General features: G+C 41.4%; 1 protein-coding gene across 1 annotated transcript in view; it reads right to left on the bottom strand.

The window, feature by feature from the left end:
- LOC127052379 (mucin-5B-like) overlaps positions 1–26,336 on the bottom strand; it is a 73,311-nt gene that overhangs the window by 10,735 nt on the left and 36,240 nt on the right. Inside the window, exons 17-40 of the mRNA XM_050955975.1 lie at positions 25,767–25,819; positions 23,723–23,823; positions 23,134–23,285; positions 18,239–18,377; positions 16,315–16,425; positions 15,415–15,594; positions 14,445–14,681; positions 13,556–13,712; positions 13,244–13,372; positions 12,674–12,758; positions 12,418–12,455; positions 11,434–11,604; positions 10,438–10,503; positions 10,107–10,208; positions 8,990–9,249; positions 8,417–8,594; positions 7,287–7,537; positions 5,850–6,033; positions 5,031–5,235; positions 3,655–3,833; positions 2,503–2,572; positions 2,199–2,311; positions 1,688–1,719; positions 1,013–1,190 (exon numbers count right to left, since the gene is read on the bottom strand). Of these exons, the coding sequence (XP_050811932.1) occupies positions 1,013–1,190; positions 1,688–1,719; positions 2,199–2,311; positions 2,503–2,572; positions 3,655–3,833; positions 5,031–5,235; positions 5,850–6,033; positions 7,287–7,537; positions 8,417–8,594; positions 8,990–9,249; positions 10,107–10,208; positions 10,438–10,503; positions 11,434–11,604; positions 12,418–12,455; positions 12,674–12,758; positions 13,244–13,372; positions 13,556–13,712; positions 14,445–14,681; positions 15,415–15,594; positions 16,315–16,425; positions 18,239–18,377; positions 23,134–23,285; positions 23,723–23,823; positions 25,767–25,819 (3,371 nt within the window). The remainder of the gene's footprint in view (positions 1–1,012; positions 1,191–1,687; positions 1,720–2,198; positions 2,312–2,502; positions 2,573–3,654; positions 3,834–5,030; positions 5,236–5,849; positions 6,034–7,286; positions 7,538–8,416; positions 8,595–8,989; positions 9,250–10,106; positions 10,209–10,437; positions 10,504–11,433; positions 11,605–12,417; positions 12,456–12,673; positions 12,759–13,243; positions 13,373–13,555; positions 13,713–14,444; positions 14,682–15,414; positions 15,595–16,314; positions 16,426–18,238; positions 18,378–23,133; positions 23,286–23,722; positions 23,824–25,766; positions 25,820–26,336) is intronic.

The raw sequence follows: 26,336 nt of genomic DNA, 5'->3' as shown, positions 1-26,336 counted from the left end.
TAAAACTTTGAAGATACTAATCTCCCACCTTCCTGAGAAGCTTCCTGGGTTGCTGCTTTGACACTGCAGGATCATGTGATCATGTTACCTAGTATAACACCCCCTCCCCCATCTTGGGCTTCCAGTGTTTTTCCATTAAAAGGGGGTGAGGTCAGACTGGGAAACAAAATGTAAATATGTTTCCACCATATGTAAATCCTATTTAAGGCTGAGAAGTGAGTTAATTGGGTCTCTTCTCCACTGCCTCCCCACCCAAGAAGGAAGACTGCTGAAAACACCTGAAGAAACAAAGGATCTAAGCTGGGGTCAGAGGGCTGAGTCTAGTTGAGACAGATCAGCCTGTAAAAGGAATCCCTGGAGATTTAAGCTGCAAGCAGTGCAGTTTACCTTCAAGAAACTCTGCAACTTGCTTGAAGCAACATTTAGGGTGAGAAATTATTATTTGTATCCAGTATTCCTTAGTGTATTAAGCTTAATTTTGCTTTATTTGCTCAGTAATCTGCTTTGTTTTGTTTGGTATCTCTTATAGTCACTTAAAATTTACCTTGTGTAGTTGTTTTTGTTTATTCCAAAACCCAGTTTGTGCAATTCAAATGGGGAGGTGGAGGTAGAAAGCTGGCATATCTTCCTCCACATTCAGGGAGCAGGCGAATTTCATGAGCTTACACTGTATGAATTTCTGTACAGCGCAAGACACTACAGAGGAGGTGTGCACCAAAGTGCTGGGCAATTCCCTGAGCCCAGTCCTCCCACACACAGCTTATTGCAGACTCTACGATTCTACAGCTGGGCATGTCCCTACCTGTGTGTGTGCTAGAAGGGGGCTGGAGAGCTTGACACAGCAGCACAGAGTGTGTGTCGGGGTGGGATACACGCTGGTGGGACAGGCAGGCTCCGTGGGACCCCAGCACATCAGGGGGTACCCCGAAAGGGGGGTCCAACCTGTCACAGAGCTAGCATTCCAAAAATGACAATTCTTTCTATAGGCAAGTCAGTGTCACCAATCTCTTACCACACACTGTCTCTGAACAGCAGGGATCTTCTGAACGTGGTCGTGTTTTAGGAACAAATCCTTCTTTAGTGCAGTTGACTGGCAGAGACTTAACACAAGAGTGGGGTGAACAAGAGATATTCAAGGTCGCCTCATTGCAGGTGCAGTACTGACAATCATATTCCCATGTCTCTCCAGGCTATGCAAATAAAAAAGGGACAGTTCAATCAATGGATGGAACCTAGAAGTAATAAATTAATGAGAAATGAGGGGCTGCTACAAACCAGAGTCTCTTATCCTAAGGTCTGGTGTTGGGCTGTTTATATGAAACCCTACAGACTCTTAATTCCAAAGGGAACTTAAAAGATCTGCTTAATAAAACATGCTGTAGCCTCTTCCCTTTCTCTACAGGTGCGTGTGTTGGGAGAGAAACCTGAAGGATCTCCCAAAAAACAGTGATTTTAATTGGCTGCCAATTTTGCATCAGTATCTCATATGAGGATTGATGTTATGAAGCATAGTCAAAAGTTAGAAGGCCCATTGTTTCCCCACACTATCTCTACTGCACATTGGCATTGAGTTCAGCATTAAAAGAATGAAAAATTCTTGCAATCATATTTACAATAGGTGAAGGCATCTGGCTATTGTGTAAAATAGTTATTCAAAGAACACTTCTTCACAGATCCTATTCCTTACCTGTTTCACTAATCCATCAGGTCCAATACAGCCTACAAAATAGAACAATTGTATAATTATAAAAGTCAGTTCAAGAATATAATAGAGCTGGAGAGAGTGGCAGAAGCAGAGAGAAAGAGAGACATACATCAAAACCAGGATCTGGGAGGCTTTGAAAAGGGGACCTGAAAAGAATGAGCCCTGGCTAAAAAGCACAGGTCAGCCATCCAAAAGATCTTGAAGATGTCCTGTTTATTACTTCCTGACTCAAAGGCTCATCCTTCTGCATAAAAAGAGGGGGGCACATCCCCCTTCAGAATTTACCAGAATCATTTCTGAGCTGGCCAGAAAAGGCCACCCAAAGGCTACATTAGACACATTCTTTACTTTTCCCCAAAACTAAGCATACTGTTTCCATAGTACACTCAGCCCCTGGGTGCAAAAGACCAGGCTGGTGAATTGCATTATGGACCCCTAAAGTGCTAGTTTTAAGCTGGTGTTTCATCTTTTCCCACCTTTTATATTTTCTTACCACAGACAGAAACACAAATGCCATCAAGATTATTCAGCAGGATCTTTCCATCGGGGCAGTGGCACCCTTCAACAAGTGCTGGATCCTTATCTTGCAAGGGGATGGTGGTTTTCCTGCATGTACATAGGGAAAGATAAGTGACACTGAGCTATGTTCATCCACTTTTTAGGGCTGATGTAACACAGAATTTTGAGTAGAAATTTGGCCTAGGGGAGTTAAGAACCCAAATCCCATTGGAATTCTGACTCCCTTCAGCTTTTTTGAAAATATCGGCCTTTCTCTTGGTGCTTAGTAAATGACCCACCTGCCAAAGCATGTGCTTCTTTCTGTTCCCCCGCATGGCTTGTAGATCTGGTCCTGAGAACATCTGGCTTCTGTGGAACATTTATAATATGCAGAGTAGAGTGCCAGCTCTGTCTAACACTTGTGGATACAAATTATAATGTGTAGATAAAATATCCCACCCGGATGAAAACACAAAGGAGGTTGTTTCCACTGAGGGGTTCTGTTGTGTTTGCAGTTGTGTAGGCTAATTATTCTAGTAATGTAGACTAAATGGTTCTGACAAGAAGAGGCAAAACTAGCAGAGGGAAACCAAATGTATTAAGCAATATTGCCATCTAGTGATGAAATTGTAGTTAATATTTTAACAAGCTAAAAACCATTAATGAAACTTTGAAATATAGCCAAGTTCTCATCTTTTCCCCCGCCCATGATACACCCTTGAATAAAAGCAGTATGACAGTGCCTAAACTAGAATGTTATGAATGATGGGGCTGAATTATTAAGCCAAACTCTTCTCTGTTACACTGGCAGAAGTTAAGAGTAACTCCACTTAAGTCAGTGGGGTTGCTTTTTATTTAAGCTAGCGTAACAAAGAAGAATCTGGCCTGGAGGCTTTTTTAATGCGGTGGATTGTCTAGGACTCCAGAGCTGCTCCTCTAACTGATTAGAGAGTGTATGAGGATGCAAACCTACATGCGGTGTGTGTTGAATAGGGCTGGTCAAAATTTTTCTGTGGAAACTTTGACAGCAATTTTTTTTTTAACCAAAGGGGGAAAAAAATCACAGAAAGCATCTGCTTTCCTCAAATATATTTGATTTTTTTTGTCAGAAAGCCAAAAATCTGAAAAACAAAAAAAATTTTTTTGATTTTGGCAGTTTTCAGTTTTTTGATTAAAAAATGTAAATTTTCAGGGGGGACAAACATTTTTAAACCTAGCCTGGTGCTGAACCATTCAGAAGACAGTATGGGTCCACATTCTCCCCTTATTTACGTTAGTTCTGCACTGGCATAACTCCACTGATTTCAACGGCGCTAGATATGATTTGCTCCAGTGCATGTGAAAGAAGATGCAAGTCCTGTGTATCTTCTAGAATGGGAATATACACATTTAAACAGAAAGAGGAATAGAATAAAATAGCTTCCACTCCAGCAAAGTCTTCCCCAACTCACCACACTGCCCATTAGTTTTGCTCCTCCAGTCAACACAGATCCCATGGAATCCACACAAGGTCGCATAGGTCTGAAGGCTTTGGCATTCAGTCTTCTGGCGTAATGCTGAGCAGCCATCCACAACACAAGCCTCATAGTAAGGTCGAGGGGGAATGGCACTGTGACAGCCTGTCAAATTCCTTATTAAAGAAAGACAAGGGACTTGTTTTTCATAGTGAGTGTTGGCAATTTCATAACAAGAATTCTACTCAGAAACAAGCATCCATCAAGAGAAACTGTCAAGCTGAAGACCCAACTTTAAATCATTCTGATGGGAAATGTTCCTTCGATACCAAATATCCAGCATAACTATCAATGGAAACAAATCAGATTTTCATCTCAATTAATGATGACTTCTGTCTCAACATTATTTATAGCACCTTGTATTCCCAGGGTATGTCTACACTGTGGCTGGCAGCGAGCCTCCCAGCCCAGATAGACCAACTTGCGCAAACTCTGTTTGAGGTAGCATGCTAAAAATTGCAGTGTGGATACTGCAGCTTGGGTGGGAGCTCAGGCTCTCAAGCCCACCTGACCCCCTCAGTCTGAGCTTGGGTGGCTAGCCCAAGTCACCATCGCAGCCACAGTGACCACATTGCTATTTTAAGCACAGTAGCTCAAGCAAAGTGAGCGTGAGTCTCTCTATATGGACGAGGTGGCTCACTCCCAGCTGCAGCACAGAGATACCCCCACTGAGCTATTTGATAATAGATTGAAACATAGACTCATAGACTCATAGACTCAAGGACTGGAAGGGACCTCGAGAGGTCATCGAGTCCAGTCCCCTGCCCTCATGGCAGGACCAAATACTCTCTAGACCATCCCTAATAGACATTTATCTAACCTATGTCATCTAACATGACAGTAAGACTCTTTTGCAGCCATAGTGCTGTAATTCTAGGTACAAATATTTTTCCATGGGTGTGCAGTTTCCTTTTGTTAATCTTATTTTTAATAATAAAATTATTTTAAAAAATTAACTATTTGAACATACTTGATAGTGCCCATTTTAATTCACAGTTTGCAGGCAAATAATCAAGATACTCAAAAATGTTGGCCTAAGTTTTCCAAAGATAACTACTTATATTGGATGCCAAACTTTAGACACCTTAAATCCCCTCCTCAGAAATCAACTCTGGAGTATCCAGTCTTCGAAAATTAGAGTCCCAAACCACTAACCACTGTTTAAAATCTGTGACCTCGAAGCCTGGCTACATTTACCATTCTTTAATTTACTTTATATTTTAAAGACAATTCACCCAGTCACCTTGTGAAGTAAAGAGCTGCCTTCTTGTAGAACTGACTATGTACATAACACACCCAGGAATGTGTCTTACCAGATGAGTTGACAAAGAGCACTGGGAGCACAAGCTCCCACTTTGGATAATGAGTTCTCTGTCTGAGCTGGTGCCAGGGTACTTAATTCACAATTTCTGTTGGTAGGATCTGGCACTCTCCAGTCTAAAGCCATCTCCCTGAAGGAGTCTGCAATCTCACCATTCCTCTTCATAGCATCATCAGACTTTTGGTTGGTGCATGTACCTGACAGCAATATAAAGGCAAGTTGTATAATGTTAAAGAACACAGAGCGCTTCTATCAGAGAGGACAGGGGTATCCACACAAAAGGAACAGGGAAAGTTTTAACTCCTGTTGGAAGGATGTCAGGCACAGGGCCTTGCTTGAATTCATAGGAAGAAAGTGTCTGGAGGAGGAGAAGGCTAATATAGCTAGCTTGGCATTTACCTGTGACAAGTACAGTTGAAGTGTCAGCTAATGAATTCTTCCAGGCGGCTTAAGTGATTGAGACAGTTCTGCCTAACACAGGGCTCCCCAAGGTCTCCTAAAATGGACTTTATGAACATTCTTGAGCAGATATGATCAGGCGATGGGGTAAAGAGTGAAGGAACTCCCTCTTTCTCTCTCTCACACACACACACACACACACACCCCACCACCACCACCACCACCACCACCAAATGGGAAAGGGTAAAACGAGGTGAATTGAGACTCTCTTACCACCTTGACCCCACTGAATAGAAAGAAACACGTTAAACTGCAGTGCTAAATAATCTTATCCTGAGGTAACAGAACTTTGATACAAATAAGGGACAAACAGTTGGTATATCTGTTAATTAAAACTGAATGTAATACTTACCACATTGCCCCAGGGTATTGTTATAAAAGGTGCTGAAAGGGAGTTTTATGTAAAACATAAGTCGTCCATAGGAGACATACAGTTTTTGTTCAGGTATTTCAACCACGACATAAAGGCCAGAACTGGTTATGATGATACCATTCTTGGAAACATTTGGCACAACCTTCTTATTGTTAAACAGAACCTAAAGGGGCAAGTCAAAATCCCTCCATGAACATCCTTATTATGTTGCTTAGTGTATAAATTTGATATTTCTGGAAGGCAAAGGGTAAATTCTGCCCTCAGAGAATTCTGCAATCCCTCCAAGGCTAGACTGTTGGTTGGTTGTTGTCTTTCAAGCATTCATATTTTTGTTATTGACTTCCGGGAAAATATTAACAGCAAAAAAAGACATGGTGGTGATTTGCAACAAGTGTGATCAATTTTCATCAGACTGGTTTTCTGGCTAACTCACTGTTTCATTTATGGTCATTTTCTTACAATCAAAAATTGAATAGATAATATCAAAAAACCCACAACTGATTTACAGTATATGGTTATATCATCAAGGAGCTATTGCTTTCAGGCAAGAAAGTACTGGTACATCATTGGCCTGATCCAAAGCTAAATTCTCACTGGAAATAATCCTATTGACATCAGGGTCTTTGCATCAGATTCGGTAACATCAAAGCCCAAAATGGCATTATTTATTATTGAGGAACAAATATATACACCAGATACAAATATTCACTAATATATGGAGTAATATCAGGCTCTTGAAATAGGCTGAATAGTCAGCTCTTCAGTATGACACCCTCTAGCAAACCACACAGCAGGTACGGGCCTGCAGTGCAAACTTCCCTATGTTGCTATGCTAACATGCCTAACCTAGAGGAACCACCTCTAGGTGTAAAAGAATAATGTAGCTTCCAGACCTTTTCAATTGGCTTTTCTGTTGAAACTCCCAGTCTGCTACCATAAATGTCCCTACTGTAAGAAACTGTGTCACCCCACCAAATCTTTAATGGGACTTATTTGTATTTTGCGGTAGGAGAACAAGATCCCACAATACTAGTTAGTACCAATTGTGGGGATTGTTTTTGTGATATAGGTGCTTATCACTGGGAACTGGACAGAGAGCACTAAACAAGTTTGACAGGGGCCACTGAGCAGCCAGAGAGGAACAGATAATAAAAGGGGATTAAATTTCCATGAATTTCCCACACACACATCTCCCATTTCATAGCCCTTTTCTACAGTCAAAATGTTATAATCTGCAAATTTTCATTGACATTTCCCCAAACTAACAAGGAGATCAAATATTTCACAGAACTGTTCGTGAATTCCCCCACTACACCTCCCTCCCCAGTTTTGATCAGCTGTATCCTTGATCCTGATTGGGCCCACTAGGCAGTAGCATAATAATAATACCCAGACCGATACTGTAAAATACATTACCAAGTTGGTTTCTTTCCTATGTTCTACTGCTTGTGTCAGAATCACCACAGAATTCTTATAAAAAATGACAAGGGACTTTGAGCAAATTGCTCCATCAGTTGTACCACAGTAGTAGTTGTCCATATGAATCCAGAAGCTCTGAGAGTCAGGCTTGATTGGCTTCACCAGGAGATAGGTGCAATTCCCCTGGAAATTATAATATGTTCCATCGAAAGTCACGTAATGCTCATTTCCCCACCCACTGCATACACCTAGAAAGTAGAGACAGAGTTAAAGTTTGGTTTACTTTGGGCTTTCCGAATGTATGTTTTGTCAGTGACATTTGAACTCTGCGACATCTGATAGAGTTGCATCTTGTCACGCAATGTTTCTTTGGCCAGTCTCATAGTATGACTTTTTCTTTGTGACATTTCATCTCCACTGGTTTACTCATTTTAGTGGGCTGGTTCTACCAGGTTCCCCATGGCATAACAAAGATGAAGTGTCCCCTAAGAGAGGGCCACAAGAAAAGTTGTATAATAAGATATAACATGTTTCAGTTTCCTACACATCCCTGATCCGATACAAATGCTTTCTCTCCTTATCCTCTTCTTTCCATACTCACTCACATATGGTCCTTTCCCATCCATTCTACTTTCTATTCTCACTCCCCTACTGTGCCATATAGCCCATTGCTATTCCCTTCACTCACCAGCCTCACTCCCATACCCTTCCCTTTTAGTCTCCATACCCAAACAGTCCAATATTGTATCTTGGCAAACCCTGCTCACCTGCAGCCATTTCCACATCTGTATATCTCAAACCTATTATATACAGTCCTATTCTCTCTTCAGCTCATCCCATTCTGGTACATCCTTGCTCCCTTCAGCTTCCCATCCCCCCTACGTATTGTATTTACTCCCTTACAATTCCTTCCTAATATTAATTTTAGAAAGCTACACAGTAAAAATGACTGGTTTACGTACTCAAACTAGTTTGCTTCTGCCACAGTGATATATACATTTTTGTATGGAGCAACCCGCGTGAACCGAGTATAATGCAGAGCACAATTTGAGCACATGGATGTACATCACTTGAGACTCAGTTCAAACACATTATGAAAGTCAGAATCTCACTGCAATATTACTTACACTGACACTCAAACACTTCACAGCAGCCAGTTTCATCATAGTGTTTTGTGAGTGGGAAACCATTGACACAGAGGTTTAATAGTTGAGGAGGGCAATACACATTGGACAGTTCAATATCGTTTCCACCTCCCAAGCAAGTGGCAATTTGACAGTTTCCGAAGTCCCAGGATTCATTAAACTGTTGACATTTTAAAAGAAAGAGAAAGGGAGGGATATGCATGAGAAATTAGTGTCATTTTCAGAGCTTTAGTACGTGTAGGGAACAGGCCACTCAATTAAAAACCTAGCATGCAGAATTTAATATTCATTCATTCTTTAACTCTGAGGCTGTTAAAACATACTATAGGTAATAATCAATGAAGACTTCATACCTATTTCCATGCTATACAATATTTTGTATAAGACCCAGTGTTGAAATCATGACCACTTCTGATTTTAAAGACCAGTTTGAAGGAGTAGTTTCCTAGTTTAGTTTACCCAGATGCTCTGTTGCCAGGTGCAAGGCAGACCAGTCTCACGGATCATGTTGTTGTGTGTCATCCACAGCTTGGTATGTAATTTTTGTTTACTCACCTTTCTAGGCGGACTGAGATATGGACAGTCTCTCGTAGGAGTTACTTTGGGAGCAGATGTGTTTGCTGCACTTGCAGGAGTGGTTTCACAATGTCCATTCTGTAAAGCTGATTCACAGTGGTCGCTGGGCTGCTCAGGAGCTGTGCTTGGTCTTGAAGTGGTTGCACATTCTCCCTGGATTAATTCACTCTGACATGAGGCATTACATATGGAGTAAAAACACCGGCCCAAACCATCAGTTGTCTGAGATATAATATTCCCTGCGAGACCAGAAAGTAAATTACTAGAATTGAATTGCCCATGTGTTTGACATACTTTTCCAGTAACGTTGTCATGAATTATCAGTCTCCATGTGGCACAGTAGCACTCTGAACAGGAAAATTCCTCTCTTCTCCCACATTAGCTACAAGCTGAGCAGTAAATTTTACTGGCTTGGGATAACTATCTACAGTACATCTCATGGCCATAACCAGTTGTGATGGTCAGTCTACAGTTCTCTGACTCCACCATAGCTGGCCTCATCCCAATGGCAGAGACTGGGAGAGCCTCTCATTCATTCAACCTGCAACTCTTCTCCTCCCAGATAAGAACATTAGTTGGAGTTGTAAATGTATACCAGAGAGAAGCATTTGGCCATATGGTAATGTTTGCTAGCTCCACTGTGTGCAGCGTTCACAAAACAAAGTCAAGGGGATGGCTGGCTCAGGATGCTGGCAACAGAAATAGCATGGCCTTTCATCAACCATCTTTGGGAAAAAATTCGTTGTGAATTTTGAGCCTTAAGTTCTAGAGAGTGTGGGTCCAGGGTTTGTAATGCAGCCCACTGAAAACTGGATCTGTATGAATGGATCAGATCCAAGTGCATTACAATAGAAAAATACAAGAAGAGTATCTGGCTACGGAATTTTGAGAATGACCAGTTTAAGGATGTTTTAGCCAGTTCAGAGATCTGACTGGCTGAAAAGCAATGATTGCTTTATAATTAGAGAACTGACAACTCCAGCAGCGGGAATGTGTATTTGCTCAAGAGCAGGTATTTTAATGAACAGCCAAACATTTCTACCCTTATATAAAAGTGACACAGATGAAAGAAAGATTAAATTAGACTGCTACTCACCCTGAGATATCAGCTGTCCATTTACATTGCAATAGCACGGGGTTGCCCTTGTTACTGCTGGTGTTGATGTAGTAGAAGGTGCTTCTATAATGTTCCCTACTCCTACAATAATTAAAAGCAGGTGACATTCTAATCCTGCATCATGGACCAGAAGATGATAAATTTAATCCCTCCCATCACCTATACTATCTATGTAACTGCAACACGTGGGAAAAACCAAAGACTAGAGAAAGAAGAAAAGTCAAATTCACTGGTCTTCATTTCCCTAGGTCCCTCTTTTATCTCTCTTAAACAAACTCTCTTTGCCCTTTCCAATCCTCCAGGACCTCACCTGACCTCCGTGACTTTGGGGAAGTGATTTCCAATTCTTCATCTGCGCTTCCCTTGGGTTTGGGCCCTGTTGATTTGGAGACATGAAGGTTATTCAGGTGGTGTTTAACCAGCCCACTTCATTTTTCTTTTGACTTCTCTCTTTTTTAAGCTGTTATTCCATTACATGTCCTCTTACTGCTATCTCTGCAGTGAAGAGGCTACTGAGCACTTTGCTCTATCCCTTGCCATTGGTTCTCCCACCCAGTTGAGTAGAGCAGCAATACTCTCTTTTCCCTTGTCCAAATTTATATCTTTGACCTTTGTGCAAGAAGCAGTACATTGGGGAATTTTACTCTTTTATTTTGCTTTCTTTCCTATATTAATGCTTTGTAATTTCTCCTTCTTTCCATTTATTTGTTTTTGGTTGATTCCTGGTTTCAATTTCAGGTCTTTAAAAAGCCCTGGGTGCAACGGCATTGATCTTTCACTCCCTCCCTACCATGTTTTCTTTGTAATGGGAGTATTTTTTAGTTTGTCTTAATTATGGAGCCTTCCAGAAACAAACAGCTGGCTAGAGGTGATTTCTTTGCAATGATGATCCATGCGGATTGGCTGACTTCTGGCTGCAGGGCAAGTGTAGCAAGAATAGTGCAGTGAGGAATGAGATGGGGCCAGGAAAAAGGTTTAGAATAAAAAGTTGGTATTAGAGCTACGCAATATTGGTACTGTTGGCAGCTGGGTGCAAATTAGAGCAGCCCTGGTGCTGCTATAAAAGATATACTGGGAATCTGCAAAAAATGGCATAAAATCACCTTTGCCTCCAACTGTCTGGTCCTTCAGCTCAGCCAGACTAGAGAATGTGGTTCCATCTCTCTGAAACTTGAATTATACACAGGTCTTACAGGTACACTGTATTATACATATGGTATTTTTCAAGAACTAGGAATCTTGGCACAATTGCAAACTTTGATATCAACTAAAATACACCAAAAATTATATAAACAAACTCTAGTACCTGACTCCTCTATAGCAGGCACAATTGTAGGAGATGTTCCACAAGGAATAAATGTTCTAATGATATTCCCATTAGGGCCACAGACAGCCTTCCAGCAGCTGACTCCATCTGTTTTACTGTATATACTTTCATTTAAGGTGTAGGTCTTTTCCTGGTAGCAGCAGAGGCAGTCTGAGGCAATGAGAAGGTAAATGCAATGGCAGCACATAACATCATACCACAAACTGATATAAACAAAGACAAAATAACCCAGATTTGCCATAATCCACCCCAGACCATCAACTGTAAAGTAAAAGATGCTCATGGCTGCAGCATTCACTCCATCTTTTGATGCAAATATGTGCTTTAGAATTTAAATTTCATTTTTAAAAATTAGATCTCACTTTGGCACCACTGGCAGCCAGAAAGCTGGCTTGAATAGCTCCCTTGTGTAAAGGGAAATACTGAATCACAGAGTCATTAGTAGCATAGAACTGCTATTTTAAGCCAGTCCTGCACATAACAGGCATTACCATAAGAAAGTGGGTATAGTTGGGATGTCCATATGCATTGGCAAGACTATCTATGGCTCAATGGCTTTCCAGGAAGCTATTGGACACCAACACCCACCAGCTAACAGGGCAGGTAACTACTATCAACAACTTTAAATACACGAAAAGCCTCTCAGATCTCCATGGGATGTGTGCTGAAGGTAATAAAGGGGAAGCTGTGTGGTCCAATGAATAAAGCATGAGATTGGCATTGCAGAGAGCTGGGTTCTACTTCCAGTTCTACCGCTAACCTGCTGTGTGACCACAAGCAAGTCACTTTACCGCTGTTTCCCCACCCACTCTTTGTCTATCTAGATAGCAAGCTCTTCAGGGCAGAGGTGGCCCCTCACTATGTGTTATGTACAGTATCCATCACAGTGGGCCCCATCTCTGCTAGGGCTTCTCCATGCTAACAGAAAACAATTATTAATCAATAAGCTGATGGGAAGGTTACCCTTGGAATCCTCTGTGCACAGTTTTTCTTTAGGACTGCTGTGGACAAACAACAAACAAACGTGATTAGTGCTTTATTGCCCTAAATCCTTACAGAGCAGGAAAATAAATTCACAACTGTATCCAATTAAAAAGAGAACCACCTTCTGTTAAGAAGCTGATGAGAGCCTGAACTGCAGAGATTCCCTACTAGCAGAGCCCACATAATGCCTGTCTAATAGACGATCTCTATCCAAACCTCTTACCCATTGACCTACCACAACATGCAGTTGAGAAGAGAGACACACTCCCTTTGTTCCTCATCGTAATATGGCTTCTCAGTGCTGCATTCTGGGTAACAGCCTGGAAAGTGAACAAAGAGCATGGAGTCTTTTGTCTGAGTAGTAAAAACCCAAATGCAAACACACACATTGAAATAGCTGTAAAAGATATGTATTTGTCTTCACAAACAGAGCTGGAATTCTTCATGAATAGATCACCTATACCCTCTTTTTCTCTCTCTATAACCAGCAACTATTAGTTGACTATAAATGACCAATAATTCTCTTATAAACACAGTATTAGTGACCCTCTATCTCTGTGTGACTTTGAAGGCATCAGGCTGTTTCCCCTGACTTACACCCCTTGATGTCAATACAGACACATGGGGAGTAAGTCAGGAAAGAATTTGGCCAGTGGTGCTCTGGGGCAGTTTGATTAGTCTTCCAAGGAAAGAAGAAGTGACCCCATTGCTTAAGACATTCAAAACAAAATTGGACTAGTTTAGACCTCTACAGTAAAACACTTAAACACGTGCTTAAGACCCATCAAAGGCAAACAAGAATTACCTTCTAAACTATACAGCAGGTTACCACATTTTCCCTGTGGATTCCTGCAGGTCTTTAGACAGGGGGCTCCACAAGGCCTATAGAACCATTCATGTTTGTCAGGTGGATTGTAATAATCACAGAACACAGCTAGAAGAGAAAAAATGCCAAATCTCAGATAATGGGTAAGGTCTGTGTTCTAATTCTTTAAAGCAAGAGGGCTTGTTAGTCATGCACCTGCACAGCAGTTAGGATTTTATCCTTCTTATCTTGAATATAACTCGCTCTATGGACAGTACTTCTTAAGGTGCATTTCCATCTGCTAGTACTTACGACAAATGCTAGGTCTCCTCCAGTCAATACACACACCAACTCTATTACAGCTCCTTGAATAAGCAGCTACTGAGGTACAGAAGCACTCGCAGTCTCCCACGCTGTCACAGCCACAGAAGTCAGACACACAAGACTCATGATATGGCATCGGGTTGATCTAACAAAATAACAAAAACTCTGTTATAACACATATTCCTTCTCAGTACTTTGTCTTCAGAGGAGACAAAGGACTCTAAAAATCTGTCATTCAGTGTCAGTTTCCTTGGCAGCATTTGGATGAGCCTAGGAGTGAAGTTGATATTTAAATATTAAAGGGATTGGGGTATTTGGCTAGCATTTTAAGCTGCCTTGTTTTCATTTGCTTGGATTGTTTTGGTAAAGTTGGACCTTATAAATTTTGTGATTCAAATGTATAAAATGATGAAACCTCACTGAAGGTACCTTTAGAAGATAAGTTCTGTAGCATAGGACTAGAGCTGTTTAGAACAGCTATCTATTGTGAGACCTTTCTAATAGGCAAGTATCACTTTAAAGTATCTAGGGTCCACTGAATTCAGCTGGGCCAGGATTTCACTTGTCTTTGGCAACCATATGCTATATTATCCCAGGTTTCCAGCCAGTTCTTAGATATTACCTTCTTCTAGCCAAGCATTATCTTTTGGGTCTTTGGTCACGTAAAACAAGTTTAACTCTATATTTCCTTGAGAAGGATACAGTGAGATTTCACTGGTGTAACAGTGAAATGGTGGTCTGTGCAGCTCTTCTACTCTTGTGTATTTATGTAGCTCTCTACAATAGTAATAAGATTTGTGTATGTAAATCTGCTGCACAGAGACGACCGAAAATACCTCTGAAGTGTCAAGAGTATTGGGATAATGAGAAAGATCACCTTACTGTGGCAGGCCCCAAAGACATTGCTCTTGATAATGCTGCAGTGCTTTTGTCCCAGTACAGATTTGAAAGGCTGATCCGCACACAGGTCAGTCATATTTATGTTTGAGCAGCTGCTGGTGACTTTCCAGCTGTTCCCAAACTCCTGCACTCTCATCTCCACTGACTGCCCTCTGGTGGTAAAGTCATTCTTCGAACGGCCATCAAAATCACCACAAAGGCCACAGACTTTGCCCTGAAGAATGTATACAGATTTTAAAACAAAATGAGGTCTGCTTTTGCACAGAAAATGAACTAACAAACTGCTAGTAAAAGCCTAGTAAAAATATTTGCAAATTCCAAACATTCCCGAAAACACACCAACCTGCAGAACACTTCTTGGAAAGAACTGAGGTTTAAGTAACAAGATGAAGCCATTAAAGGCCTGTATAGTCCTGTACTCTGTCCTGGCTTTACATCTAGCTTCAATAATTTGAATATTTCATACTGATGTGATCATGAAATACACTTCTACCTCGATATAAAGTTGTCCCCAGGAGCCAAAAAATCCTACCACATTATAGGTGAAACTGCATTATACTAAACTTGCTTTGATCTACCAGAGTGCACAGCCCCCCTACCCCCCCGGAGCACTATTTTACTGCATTATATCCGAATTCGTGTTATATTGGGTCACGTTATATCGAGGTAGTGGCGTAATTTAACTATGGCAATAAATTAGTGCCCTTTTACCCATTAGAATGAATTTGTTTTCATGCCAGGATTTTTAAACAGGGGTTCCATTTTTGCAGGCATAATTTTTAGATGAACCCCCATCAACCCCCAAAACTAAAAAAAAAAAAACCTCTGACAATTCATTACTGAAAGAAAAGTTGAGAGCACCATTAATCATTGGTACATAATTAGCCCTCACAGAAATGGAGGCACAGTTTGAAAATCAGTCCCTCAGTTGCTGCACTTGTACCCACCTGGAAAGAGGGCGCAACTAGAACTATTACTGTGGTCTTTTGGTCCCACATGAAGGTCATTCCCTGGGAAGTTTCAATCACAATATAAACCCCCCTGAGATCCAATTTGTAGTTCTTTACAGCATCTGGCTCAGTGGTTATCTCCTGAATTTTTCCTTCCAGGAGTCTGATTTCAATGTTCTAGAATAAGGAATTAAATTGCACCAAAGGAAACAAGAATGGAGTCACAACTGACTAGGAAACATAGCATTACAGACAGACAAACTTTTATCCCATTCTATGCAGGAGTCTCATTCAGATCCCTGCATCACACCCCATCTTATTTCTTCTACCTCTGAACCTCTGCATCTTGGCCAAGGTCCCACTGGGACAATTTATACCCATGCACCATCTCTGAAGTCAACAGAGCAGAATTTGGTCCTATAACTCCATGGCCACAACATCTTTCAGGGTAGCTTCCTCAAAAAGCCTTTTCTTGATCACAGAAATCCACTTCCGCTGAAAATTCAGCTGCCACCTTGAGTTCTGCCTTAGCAACTCCTTGAAGCACACACTCAGATGTGCTGGAATTCTCTTTATTATGCCCGTCTGTCTCTTCCTCTTCCCATCCCTTAAATGTTCACACTCCCTTCCACACATTCATCTGTTGCTGTCTTCCCTGCTTCCTTCCCATCTCCAGTAAATGCCCAGTCCCTCTGCTCCACTGATCTACTCCGCATGCCCATCCCTTCCGACTCTTACCTACCACTGCTTTTTGGCCATAAGGCTTCATTAAGAACATCTCTAATATTAGCTGCATCACAGTATTAGAGTATAGTAAATTCATTACTCACAAAATTAAGTCAGATATCCCATTCTATCAGCTCCTCCCACATAATCCAGAGGTAAGGCTGGACTCACCTCCAAAATCAATGTAATCTTCAAGGAACAGATGGAGAGTGATTTCCCACACGCATTGTTTTGAGTTACAATTCGGAAGGTGCCATCATTGGGGTTATTGGGGCAAAAGTCCTTATACAAATAAAGAAAAACATCAGATCTTCTTATCTGACTAGAGTATGTCTTAGAAATGTCCATGAGGGAGTTGTAAATGAAATATATTTCTAACATTTGACTCCACATTTCTTGTCTTTTTTTTTTGTTCAAAAAAAGTTACAGGTGGGATTTTCAGAAGTGCTCAGCATTGGCCTATCTCTTCTCACTTTGAAGTCAAGGGAATATTTAACAGAGTGAAGAACTAAGTTAATGCTGAACGCTTTTATAAGACCCCATGTGACATGTCCAAATATATACAGTAAAACCATTCTGTAATGGTCCTCTTTACTATAAGCAGAACTGCAACCTCTACATTTCAAAACACTGAAATAATAGAGGCCTTGATTTCTACCTCCCTGCAAAAAGAGTTTCACTGCGTCCAAGGTCACTAACATGCAGGTTTAACCTTCATATGTTTCATTCACAAAAAGGTATTGTCAGTTTAGGGACTGCCTGTGTTGTAGAAGCATTTGGTTATTCAAGTGGACTCAGAATTAGCATACTGTACAAAGCAGTGCTGTTACTGAAGTCAGTGGTGTTACACCAAGGAAAAATCTGGCCCTTAATTAACCATATAATAGCACACACCCAACAAACAGAGCACACTGGATCAGGCTGGCATTATTCGGATGTGGGTTGGGAAGGCCAAATTCAAAAGAAAATGTAAAGAAATCTAAACTGGTTAAAGATACAGATTACACTACTTTAAGGCCAGATGTCTTTATTGCTGAGAGATCACACAGAAGCCAATGGTCTAATACGGGGAGTAAGGCCATGCCTAGACTAGGAAAACAGGTCATGTATTAAAAGGTTCGCTAACACCAATACAGACAGGGTTTTACACCTTGAAACACATGCTTGATGGTTATGGTCAACCCTAAGCTTTCCTCTAGTATTGTTCTAGTCTAGATATGGCCCATATCAAAATCTGGCCCATAGAATCTCCATTACTTCTCCAAGGATACATTGCAGCCCCTTCACATTACCTCTGAACTGGGCCTTGACATCTAGCTGAGTTATGGGAGTCAAAATTAGGGTAAATTGGTGGAAGGAAGAAAGGTATTTATCAGGAAAAGTAATATGATGACATGGGCTGGTGACACCAACTGTGCTACCTACACTCAACTCTGAACTTGGCCCTGAGTCAGCCTCCACACCTTTCCCCCCAATATCATGGGACAGAGAGTACCCCCAATTTCATTATCTCCTCTCAAATTTTTCAGTTAGCTTGGCAGTCTTAGCAGAGAGACCAGGGAGTGAGCCATGGTACTCAGCTGCCAGTCAGAACCTTCTCTTAGAGATACCTATGCATTATTCACTCAGCTCAAAATCCTGTCTTGCGCTCAGCCTCCTGTGCTTCAGCTTTCCCTAGAGTGAATGCCTCCTGCTCTGTTGCTCCTAATTCAACCCAGAGACTGAAGTAGAGTTTATAGTCTTAGTGTCCCAATTCTACCAGGGGCAATGACTAGTGCATCTACATGGCACAGGATTCATCAGTCTTGCTCAACCCCTAAAATCTCTCTGTGTGATAACTTAGAGGGAGACGCCAAGGAAATAAGTGCCTCTTGCGTGGGCGTTGATATCCTGATTGCCCTGCCCTTGTGTGATGGAACATCACCAGGTCTGATATAGTTTGGGATCTCCTATACCCTTGCAGAGGTGGAGGGGCAGGATCTGTCCCTCGGTGCCTATTACCTTGCATATGATAGCCATCTAGTTACTCAAGCAGCACTGCAACTTGGGCCTGTGAAGAGCAACAGCTCTCAGACAGGTAATGATTCTTTGTTACCTGAGCTAGGATATAATCACAATCTCCCATGAAATCAAACTTTTCTCCATCGAAACTCAAGTAATGTCCATTTCCATACACAGTGCACGTTCCCTGGCAAGGGTTCTCTGTGCAGTTCCACTGTCTGTTGTTACATGTGCTAGAAGATGGAAGGCAAAACATTATGATCTTTACATCAAAGGTGGTTTTACATTACTCTGGGTAGGTACAGAATTATTGAAAATTTAATTTAATCCCTTTTAGTGGATCACAGAGTACAGTGGCCTCTCATACTAGCAGGGTTGGACTGTGTAAGCTACTTTGAGGCCTTGCTTTAAAATTGGATTAATAATCACAAAAAGAACATGAACGTTGAATATTGAGTGTCAAAGACAGGCTGCAGGCAGTCAGATCTAATAGTTAGAGCCAGAATCCACAGTCACAAGACAGGAATCAAAAGTCAGCAGGATTAGGATAGCAGGAGGTCAGAAGAAAAAGACAAACTGGAGATCAGAAATGAAGTTGGGAACTGGGTCACGATACCAGGGAGCTCAGAGGCAGGAGACAAACTGGAAGTCAGGAACCATCAATCAGATTGGAGGAATCAAGCCGGGTCAGGACACTAGGATATCAGGCTCAGAGAGTAGGATGCATACAGTGTAGCAGGGTGAGCCTGATTGTACAAACAGCTTCCTGCTGCTCGCTTCAGTAGAACCAATCAGCCCTGGGAGTGCACCAGTTGGACATCAGGGGTGGAGCCTCATATTAAAGCTAGGCTTCATTGATCTTAACTAAGCTGCTGCTAGGTGGAAGGTTGGAATATAGCTGCTCTTGTAGGCCTGCGTTCAATACTGTGGATCATGTCATTGAGACATATATGTGATTTTTACATTTTGATTAATTTGGTTGTTTAAATGCATTAAAACAACTAATGAATTTTCCCAGTGTCACCCACATAAAGGCCTGAGACCTGATAGTGGGGATTTGGGGGAAGATTACTTTGGAGAAAGCCATTTCAACATTAATGAAGCATCATGGGGAAAAGTCAGCTCTTAGTTACACAGGTGTGTATCCCATGTAATTCCATTGACTTCACTGAAATTACACCAGACTCAGATCAGTGTGACCAAGAGCAGAGTACTTAGCCTGTGAGTTCTTCAAGACAGGGACTGTAGTTTTTCCTGTGTGTGTACAGAGCACCTTGCACAATAGGCATTGATCTTGATGGGGCGTCTAGGTGCCTCTGTAACACAAATAATTAATCATGGTGGTTTGGCAGTGCACATTAATACTTACTGCTCATACAAAATGGTGATCTCCTGCCTACAGGCCAAACAGTCTTATGGCTTTTGGCTCTCCCTTAGTCTTTGTGTCCCACTGAAATGCTTGTGAGAAGATGGATATGCCATTGTCACCTAGATAGCCAAACATTTACTCTTCCTGACAGATCTACATGATCTTTCTGGAAGTCTCCTCCTTGTTGAAGTGGTCCTTCAAAGATATCAGTCCAACATGCTCAGCCATAAACTGCAGGCACTGCATAAATTATAGCAGGAGTTGGAGAAATTCAACTATTTCCCGAGAGCTGCATGTACAAGAGACAATGACCTGTAATGTAGGATTCTAGAAGATTTCCTCCAACTCCTCTCTGCTGGAATTTCACTCCTCATGTAAGTCCCAGCTGTGGCCAGTAGATATGGGCTTGAACTGAGGTCAGTGCTGAAACCCCTGGGGTACAGGGGGAGCCACAAAACCCTTAATTAGGTATATGTGAACTCGCCTCCACAGCCAATCAGCTCTGCTGTAGCTGTGGAGGGGGAAGCCTGGCCTGGCTCTTCCCCACTCATTTTGGTATGCTTACAGCCCACATGGACTCCAGAAAAGAGCAGTCCATGCATGCAGGTGAACACAAGGAATCAATTATAGACTCATAGACTTTTAGGCCAGAAGGGACTATCATGATCATCTAGTCTGACCTGCATATTGCAGGCCACAGACCCTTGCCCACCCACTGCTATAACAGACCCATAATCTCTGTCTGAGTTACTTAAGTCCTCAAATCATGATTTACAGAGAATCCACCATTTACACTAGTTTAAACCTACAAGTGATCCCTCCGTCTCATTCTGCAGAGGAAGGTGAAAAACTCCCAGGGTCTATGCCAATCTGACCCAGAAGAAAATTCCTCCCTGACACCATATATGGTGATCAGATAGACCCTGACCATGTGGGCAAGACCCACCAGTCATATACCTGAGAAAGAATTCTCTGTAGTAACTCAGAGCCTTCCCCATCTAGTGTTCCATCACTGGCTCAGATATATTTGCCATTAGCAGTCACAGATCGGCTACATGCCATTGTAGGCAGTCTCATCATATCCTCCTCTCCATAAACTTATCAAGCTCAGTCTTGAAACCAGTTAGTGTTTTTGTCCCCACTGCTCTCCTTGGAAGATTATCCCAGAGCTGCTCTCCTCTGATGGTTAGAAACCTTCATTTAATTTCAAGCCTAAACTTGTGATGGCCAGTTTATATCCATTTGTTCTCATGTCAATGTTGGTGCTTAACTTAAACAGTGTCTCTCCATCCCTGGTATTTCCCTCTCTGATGTATTTACAGAGAGCAATCATATCTCCCCATAGCCTTCTTTTTGTTAGGCTAATCAAACCAAGCTCTTTAAGTCTCCTCTCATAAGGTAGGGTTTCCATTTCTGTGATCATCCTAGTAGACCTTCTCTGCAGCTGTTCCAGCTTGAATTCATCTTTCTTAAACATGGGAGACCAGGACTGCAAACAGTATTCCAGATGAGTCTCATCCGAGCCTCATATAACAGTACTGACACTTCCCTTCTTTACTGGAAATACTGCGCCTGATGGATCCTAGGACTGCATCAGCCCTTTTCATGGCCACATCACATTGCCGGTTCCTAGTCAGCCTGTGATCAACCAATACACCCAAGTCTTTCTCTTCCCCTATCACTTCTAACTGATAAGTCCTCAGCTTATAGCAAAAATTCTTCTTGTCAGTCCCTGAGTGCATGACCTTGCACTTTGCACTATTACATTTTATTCTGTTTCTATTACTCCAGTTTTCAAGGTCCTCCAGTTCTTTTTGTATGATAGCCCAGTCTTCCTCTAGATTGGCAATACCTCCCAGCTTTGTGTCATTCACAAATTTTATTAATACACGCCCACTTTTTGGGCCAAAGTCATTAATAAAAATGTTAAATAAGACAGGTCCCAAGACTGATCCCTGAGGAACTTCATTAGTAACCTCCCTCCAGCCCAAGAGTCCACCATTCAGTATGACCCATTTTAGTCTCCCCTGTAACCAGTTCCTTACCTACCTTTCAATTCTCATATTAATTTCCCATCTTCTCAAATTTTATAATTTCCCATGGGGAACTGTAACAAATTCCTTACTGACATCCAGGTAGATTACATCTACTGCATGTCCTTTGTCCAGGCGGTTCTGTGTTTTTTGCCACCCCAAGCATGGCAGTCAGGCAGTCTTCAGTGGCATTTCTGCAGGAGGTCCGCCAGTCGTGTGGATTTGGCGGTGGTTCTGCGGGTGATCTGCCATCTCTGAGCCTTCGGAGTACCCGCCGCCAAATTGCCACCAAAGCAGCGGGACCTCCCGCAGAAACCTTGCTGCACTGGTGCCTGGAGCTGCACCTGTTCTTTATCAAAAAAGAATCATTTATCTTCTCAAAGAAGGAGATCAGGTTGGTCTGGCATAATCTACCTTTTGTAAAACAATTTTTTTTTTATCCCAATTACCAATTACCTCTATGTCCTAACTACTTTCCCTTTCAAAATTTGTTCCAAGACCTTGAATACAACTGAGGTCAAACTAACAGGCCCATAGTTTCCTTGATCACTTTTCCCCTTCTTTTTTAAAAAAATAGGCACTATATTAGCAATTCTCCAGTCACATCGGAGCCAGAGGGGGGACATGCCGCTGCTTCTGGGAACCACACGTAGTGGGGCAAGCCCCCTACCCTGTTTCTCAGCTGAAGCATCAGAGCAGGACAAGCCCCAGACCCTGTTCCCTGCTGGGAACTCGAGGGCCAGATTAAAACATCTGGAGGGCCAGATGCGGCCCTCGGACCGTAGTTTGCCCACCTCTGCTATAGAACCTTGTATTATTAGTTTTAATCTCCTTTGTAAGGTCCAGCTCTGCTTGGCTTTTGGCAATTGTTGCTTTTTCTCTAGGCTTTCTGACCTCCAAGAGAGAGCTTTCCTTACTGATCCTGCCCAGTTTCCATTCCTTGTAGATGTTCTGCTTTCTCTGTTTGAGATGCTTGCTCATCCAGCTTGGTCTGCAACCCTTCCCTATGAATTTTTTCCCCTTGCTTGGGATGCATGCTGCAACTTTGACTTAAAGTAATTTCAAGCCTCCTCCACATTCAGATCTTTGAGTTCTTCAGTCCAGTCCACTTTTCTGACTAGTTCCTTTAATTTTTTGAAGTGGCTGGTCCCTGTGTAGAGGGGTTGGTAAGGATGGAAGCCACCAGCAGCCTCACCCCTGTATACCTGTGTAATGAGACACCACAGTCTTGCTCTGAACCAGGAAGGGATTTTCATTTTTCATGCTCCAGGCAGGTTATGTTCATGACCAGTTCACAGAAGTGGTCAAAAGTAATTTAAGGGGGAGATGATACCTGTTGTTGCCATATATGCATATGACTTGGTGCAGTGTGGTGCAGACAGGAAAGGGTAACACCTTTCCCTTTTTATTCCAAGTGGAAGTGTGGGGTACTGAAACGAAGCCTCCATAATGGATGGGAAGATCCTGCACAGATCTCAAAATACATCCTGCTTCTGGGCATTAACTCTCATTTTTTTTACCGGCCTGCATTTTATGGGTTATTACCTTATGAAGAAACAAGTTATAAAACTTTGTGGAATATCATACCATGTGTTACAGCGGACTGTGATATTTTCCCCAGGGTTATAGAAATTTCCTCCGTGGACACATGGGCACTGGTCCTCAGCAATGCAACCCCCTTTACCATCAGATACAAGCCCACTGGGGCACATGCAGCCAGAGACACATTCTGTGACATACTGTGAACATACAAATACAATGCAAGGTGACATATTAATCATTCAGGAAGGAGAAAGAAAAAGTAGAGACAATTAGTTCTGGTTACTAAATTGCAGCTGCCAAATCGGAAGCTGAGCTAGGAGCCTTCTAAGAATCAGGTCCATGATATTCACTTGGAACCCAACTGTTTTACATATCTATGGTTTTCTGTACATTAATTTATTCTATGCCAGTGGGAAATAAGATTTTAAAAATCATCAAATCAAATTGCTGCATATCCATGAACATGACAACAGCAGGCATGGTGACAAAGTGGGTAGCTATAGCTTCTCTACTGTTATCAATGAAAAAGGTGGTTTGTGAGCAGTGCAATGTTAGTATTTGTTACTAACAATCATTTATGCAAAATACTAAATAAGCTATGCATGTTCTTATTGATATGAATTTAGCCCCTTACACACTGCATGTCCTGTGTCTTACAACTTTTCTGACACTCAGATCCAATTGCTCCTGGGCCGGCAGAGCTGCAGTCGAAGTAAAACATAGGTGCAGAACAATCTACAAGAGGGAAAAGCCATTACAGAAGGGTCAGTTGGTGAAACTGGAATGGATGCCATCAAACAATTTATGCCAACCTTGACATTTCCCAGAATACATGGCTGAGCATGTCAGCTAGGATTGGGAGAGTTACTTTTATACAATTTTGAGCTGTTGGCTGAATTCAAAAAGTGAAACTGACAGATGTTTTTTGTCTTTTCAGATGTTTTTCCCCTTGATTAACTTTATAGAGAAAATATTTATCTTTTCCTATAAAATGTGAGACTAATGCTCCACTGATTTTCCTTATGAAGCTCAGTCTCCAGAGGTCTCAACTGTACTTGCTCAGATATAATATTTTTTTGTCAAAACAATTTTCTAATATAAACAAAAATGTTCACAGAAAAATTTCATTTTGGTTGAAATTTTTTTCATTTTGAGGAAAAACCAGAAACAAAACATTGTTCAGTAAAATTTTTGGGTTTTGGTAATTTTTTTTCAGCTTTTGGTTTTTAAAAACTGATCATTTTACTGAAAATTTGAAGTGAATTGAATTTGAAGGTTTTGGAAAACCAAAAAAATTGTGAAGTTTTCTATTTAGTTATTTGTTAAAAACAAAAATTCAAATCAGATGGTGTACTGGAAACTCCTGTCCCTTTCCCCTCATAGGAAAAGTGTTTCTAGCTTTATACTGGGATGTGTGTCGGATACAGCCTGGAAATCCTGTGGAGCAGCCATGCTATAACTCTCAATCCCACATTGGTAGTGTTGAGAGACCTCCCATTTAGAATCCTCCACCCTCTTGCCATTGGTTATCCCCACATCTGTGCCCTCTCACTTTGGTATAGAAGGGGAGATGCCAGGCTTAGACAGGAGCATGCTGCAGACACCAGCTGCTCCCCCCTTCCTCTTGATCCAATGAATCTTGCTTCCACAGTATGGTTTGAATAGATTCAGGGGGACAGGGAAGCATGGATCCCTCATCCTTTCCACACTTGTCAGTTTCCACTGGTTTTAGCTTCTCTCCACTGAAGGATGGAGTACCCAGCTCTGGACACAGGAATCCTTTGAGTCAGGTGCTGGCTTAAACCAGAGAACCAACTCTGTCAGGCGCAGAACCAGTATGAAGCTACTGATACCACTTGTATCTTGTATGACTGATTTTTGTCAGCCTATTAGGGATCCAGAAATATGTATATTGGATGACTAAACAGCCTAGCCTTTGAAAGCAGAGCCAGCACTTCACACTGACAGTCATCGCTGAAAAAAATTCTGCTTCCATATCTTTTGTTTTGTTTCTGGTTTTTCCTCAAAATGAAAAAAATTTCAACCAAAATGAAAGACCAAGTTCCTCCCTGAGACGTCTTCTGAGGGACCAATAACCAAGCAGTGTTAAAAGGCCTTTATATTTTATCTATATCAGATCAATGGCATGATATAGAATTGCTTGCGAAATAACTCATTCTCACATATTAATTTGTACATATCCAGACACATTCCGCTACCCTGTCAGAGAGTGGAATTATTTGTGATATTGGAATGAATGCCCTTTTTGGAAAAGAAGAAATACAGAGGTGATAGGCACCTCATAAATTATAGATTTGTATACATTTGAGATGATATGTTCAAAAGAAAAGGGAGTCCAAATGAACCATCTTTCCATCTTTGAAGGACTAGTTATTAAGATGACCTGAAGCATCTAGAAGTGAGAAGTACCCTTTTCTCATCTCATGAACTTTGAGAGAGATCTATTTATTTTTGAAGAGTTCAGCAAGTTTGATGACATTTTTATAAAGAAAGTTGTTATCAACAAGCTAATGCTCATCTCTATAATTAACACATTTCAGGGAGAAGCAAGACATGCATACGACACAGCTATCTGTTAAAAAAAACTTGACAAATACATTGAAAACCACTTTAAATTCTAAATTACAGCTCAATGGTAGAATTTAGCAAAATCTCACCTTTTTTCATTATGACTTCTCCAATGCAGTCTAATCTTCCTCGAATACATTTGCTAAAGATATTTCAAAAAATGAGAAACTCATCAGCTCTTCTCACATTTATATGAGAAACCATACATTATCTAAAAGCTCTGCCACTCAGGTGAATATCAGTCACACCACTGTGAGTGGTTCATGTAATCACCCATATGCCAAGATGGAATTGTCACCTCAGAGAGAGGAGGAGGAGAAGGGCATACAACTCTTAGGTTCTGTTCTCTCACTTGCAACAGACTTGTTTTATATCTTTAGGCAGTTCACTTCAGCTTTCTGCATCTGTTTCTCCATAGTACTTACCTACTTAAGAGGGGTCTTGGGATGCTAAATTAATTAGTATTTGTAAAATACTTTGAGATCCTCCAGTGAAAGGGGCTATATAAGTGCACATTATTATAATTAGTGGTTCTGTTATTCGGTGTAATATATTGAGCTGGTTGAAAATGGCAATTTGTCATGGAAAATTTAAATCCTTTTAAAAGCAGCAAAGAGTCCTGTGGCACCTTATAGACTAACAGACGTATTGGAGCATCA

Source organism: Gopherus flavomarginatus, chromosome 5 (genome assembly GCF_025201925.1).
Source record: "Gopherus flavomarginatus isolate rGopFla2 chromosome 5, rGopFla2.mat.asm, whole genome shotgun sequence".
Lineage (NCBI taxonomy): Eukaryota > Metazoa > Chordata > Testudines > Testudinidae > Gopherus > Gopherus flavomarginatus.
Note: the sequence above shows the minus strand (reverse complement) of the source record. Positions and strands in the feature narration are given on the sequence as shown.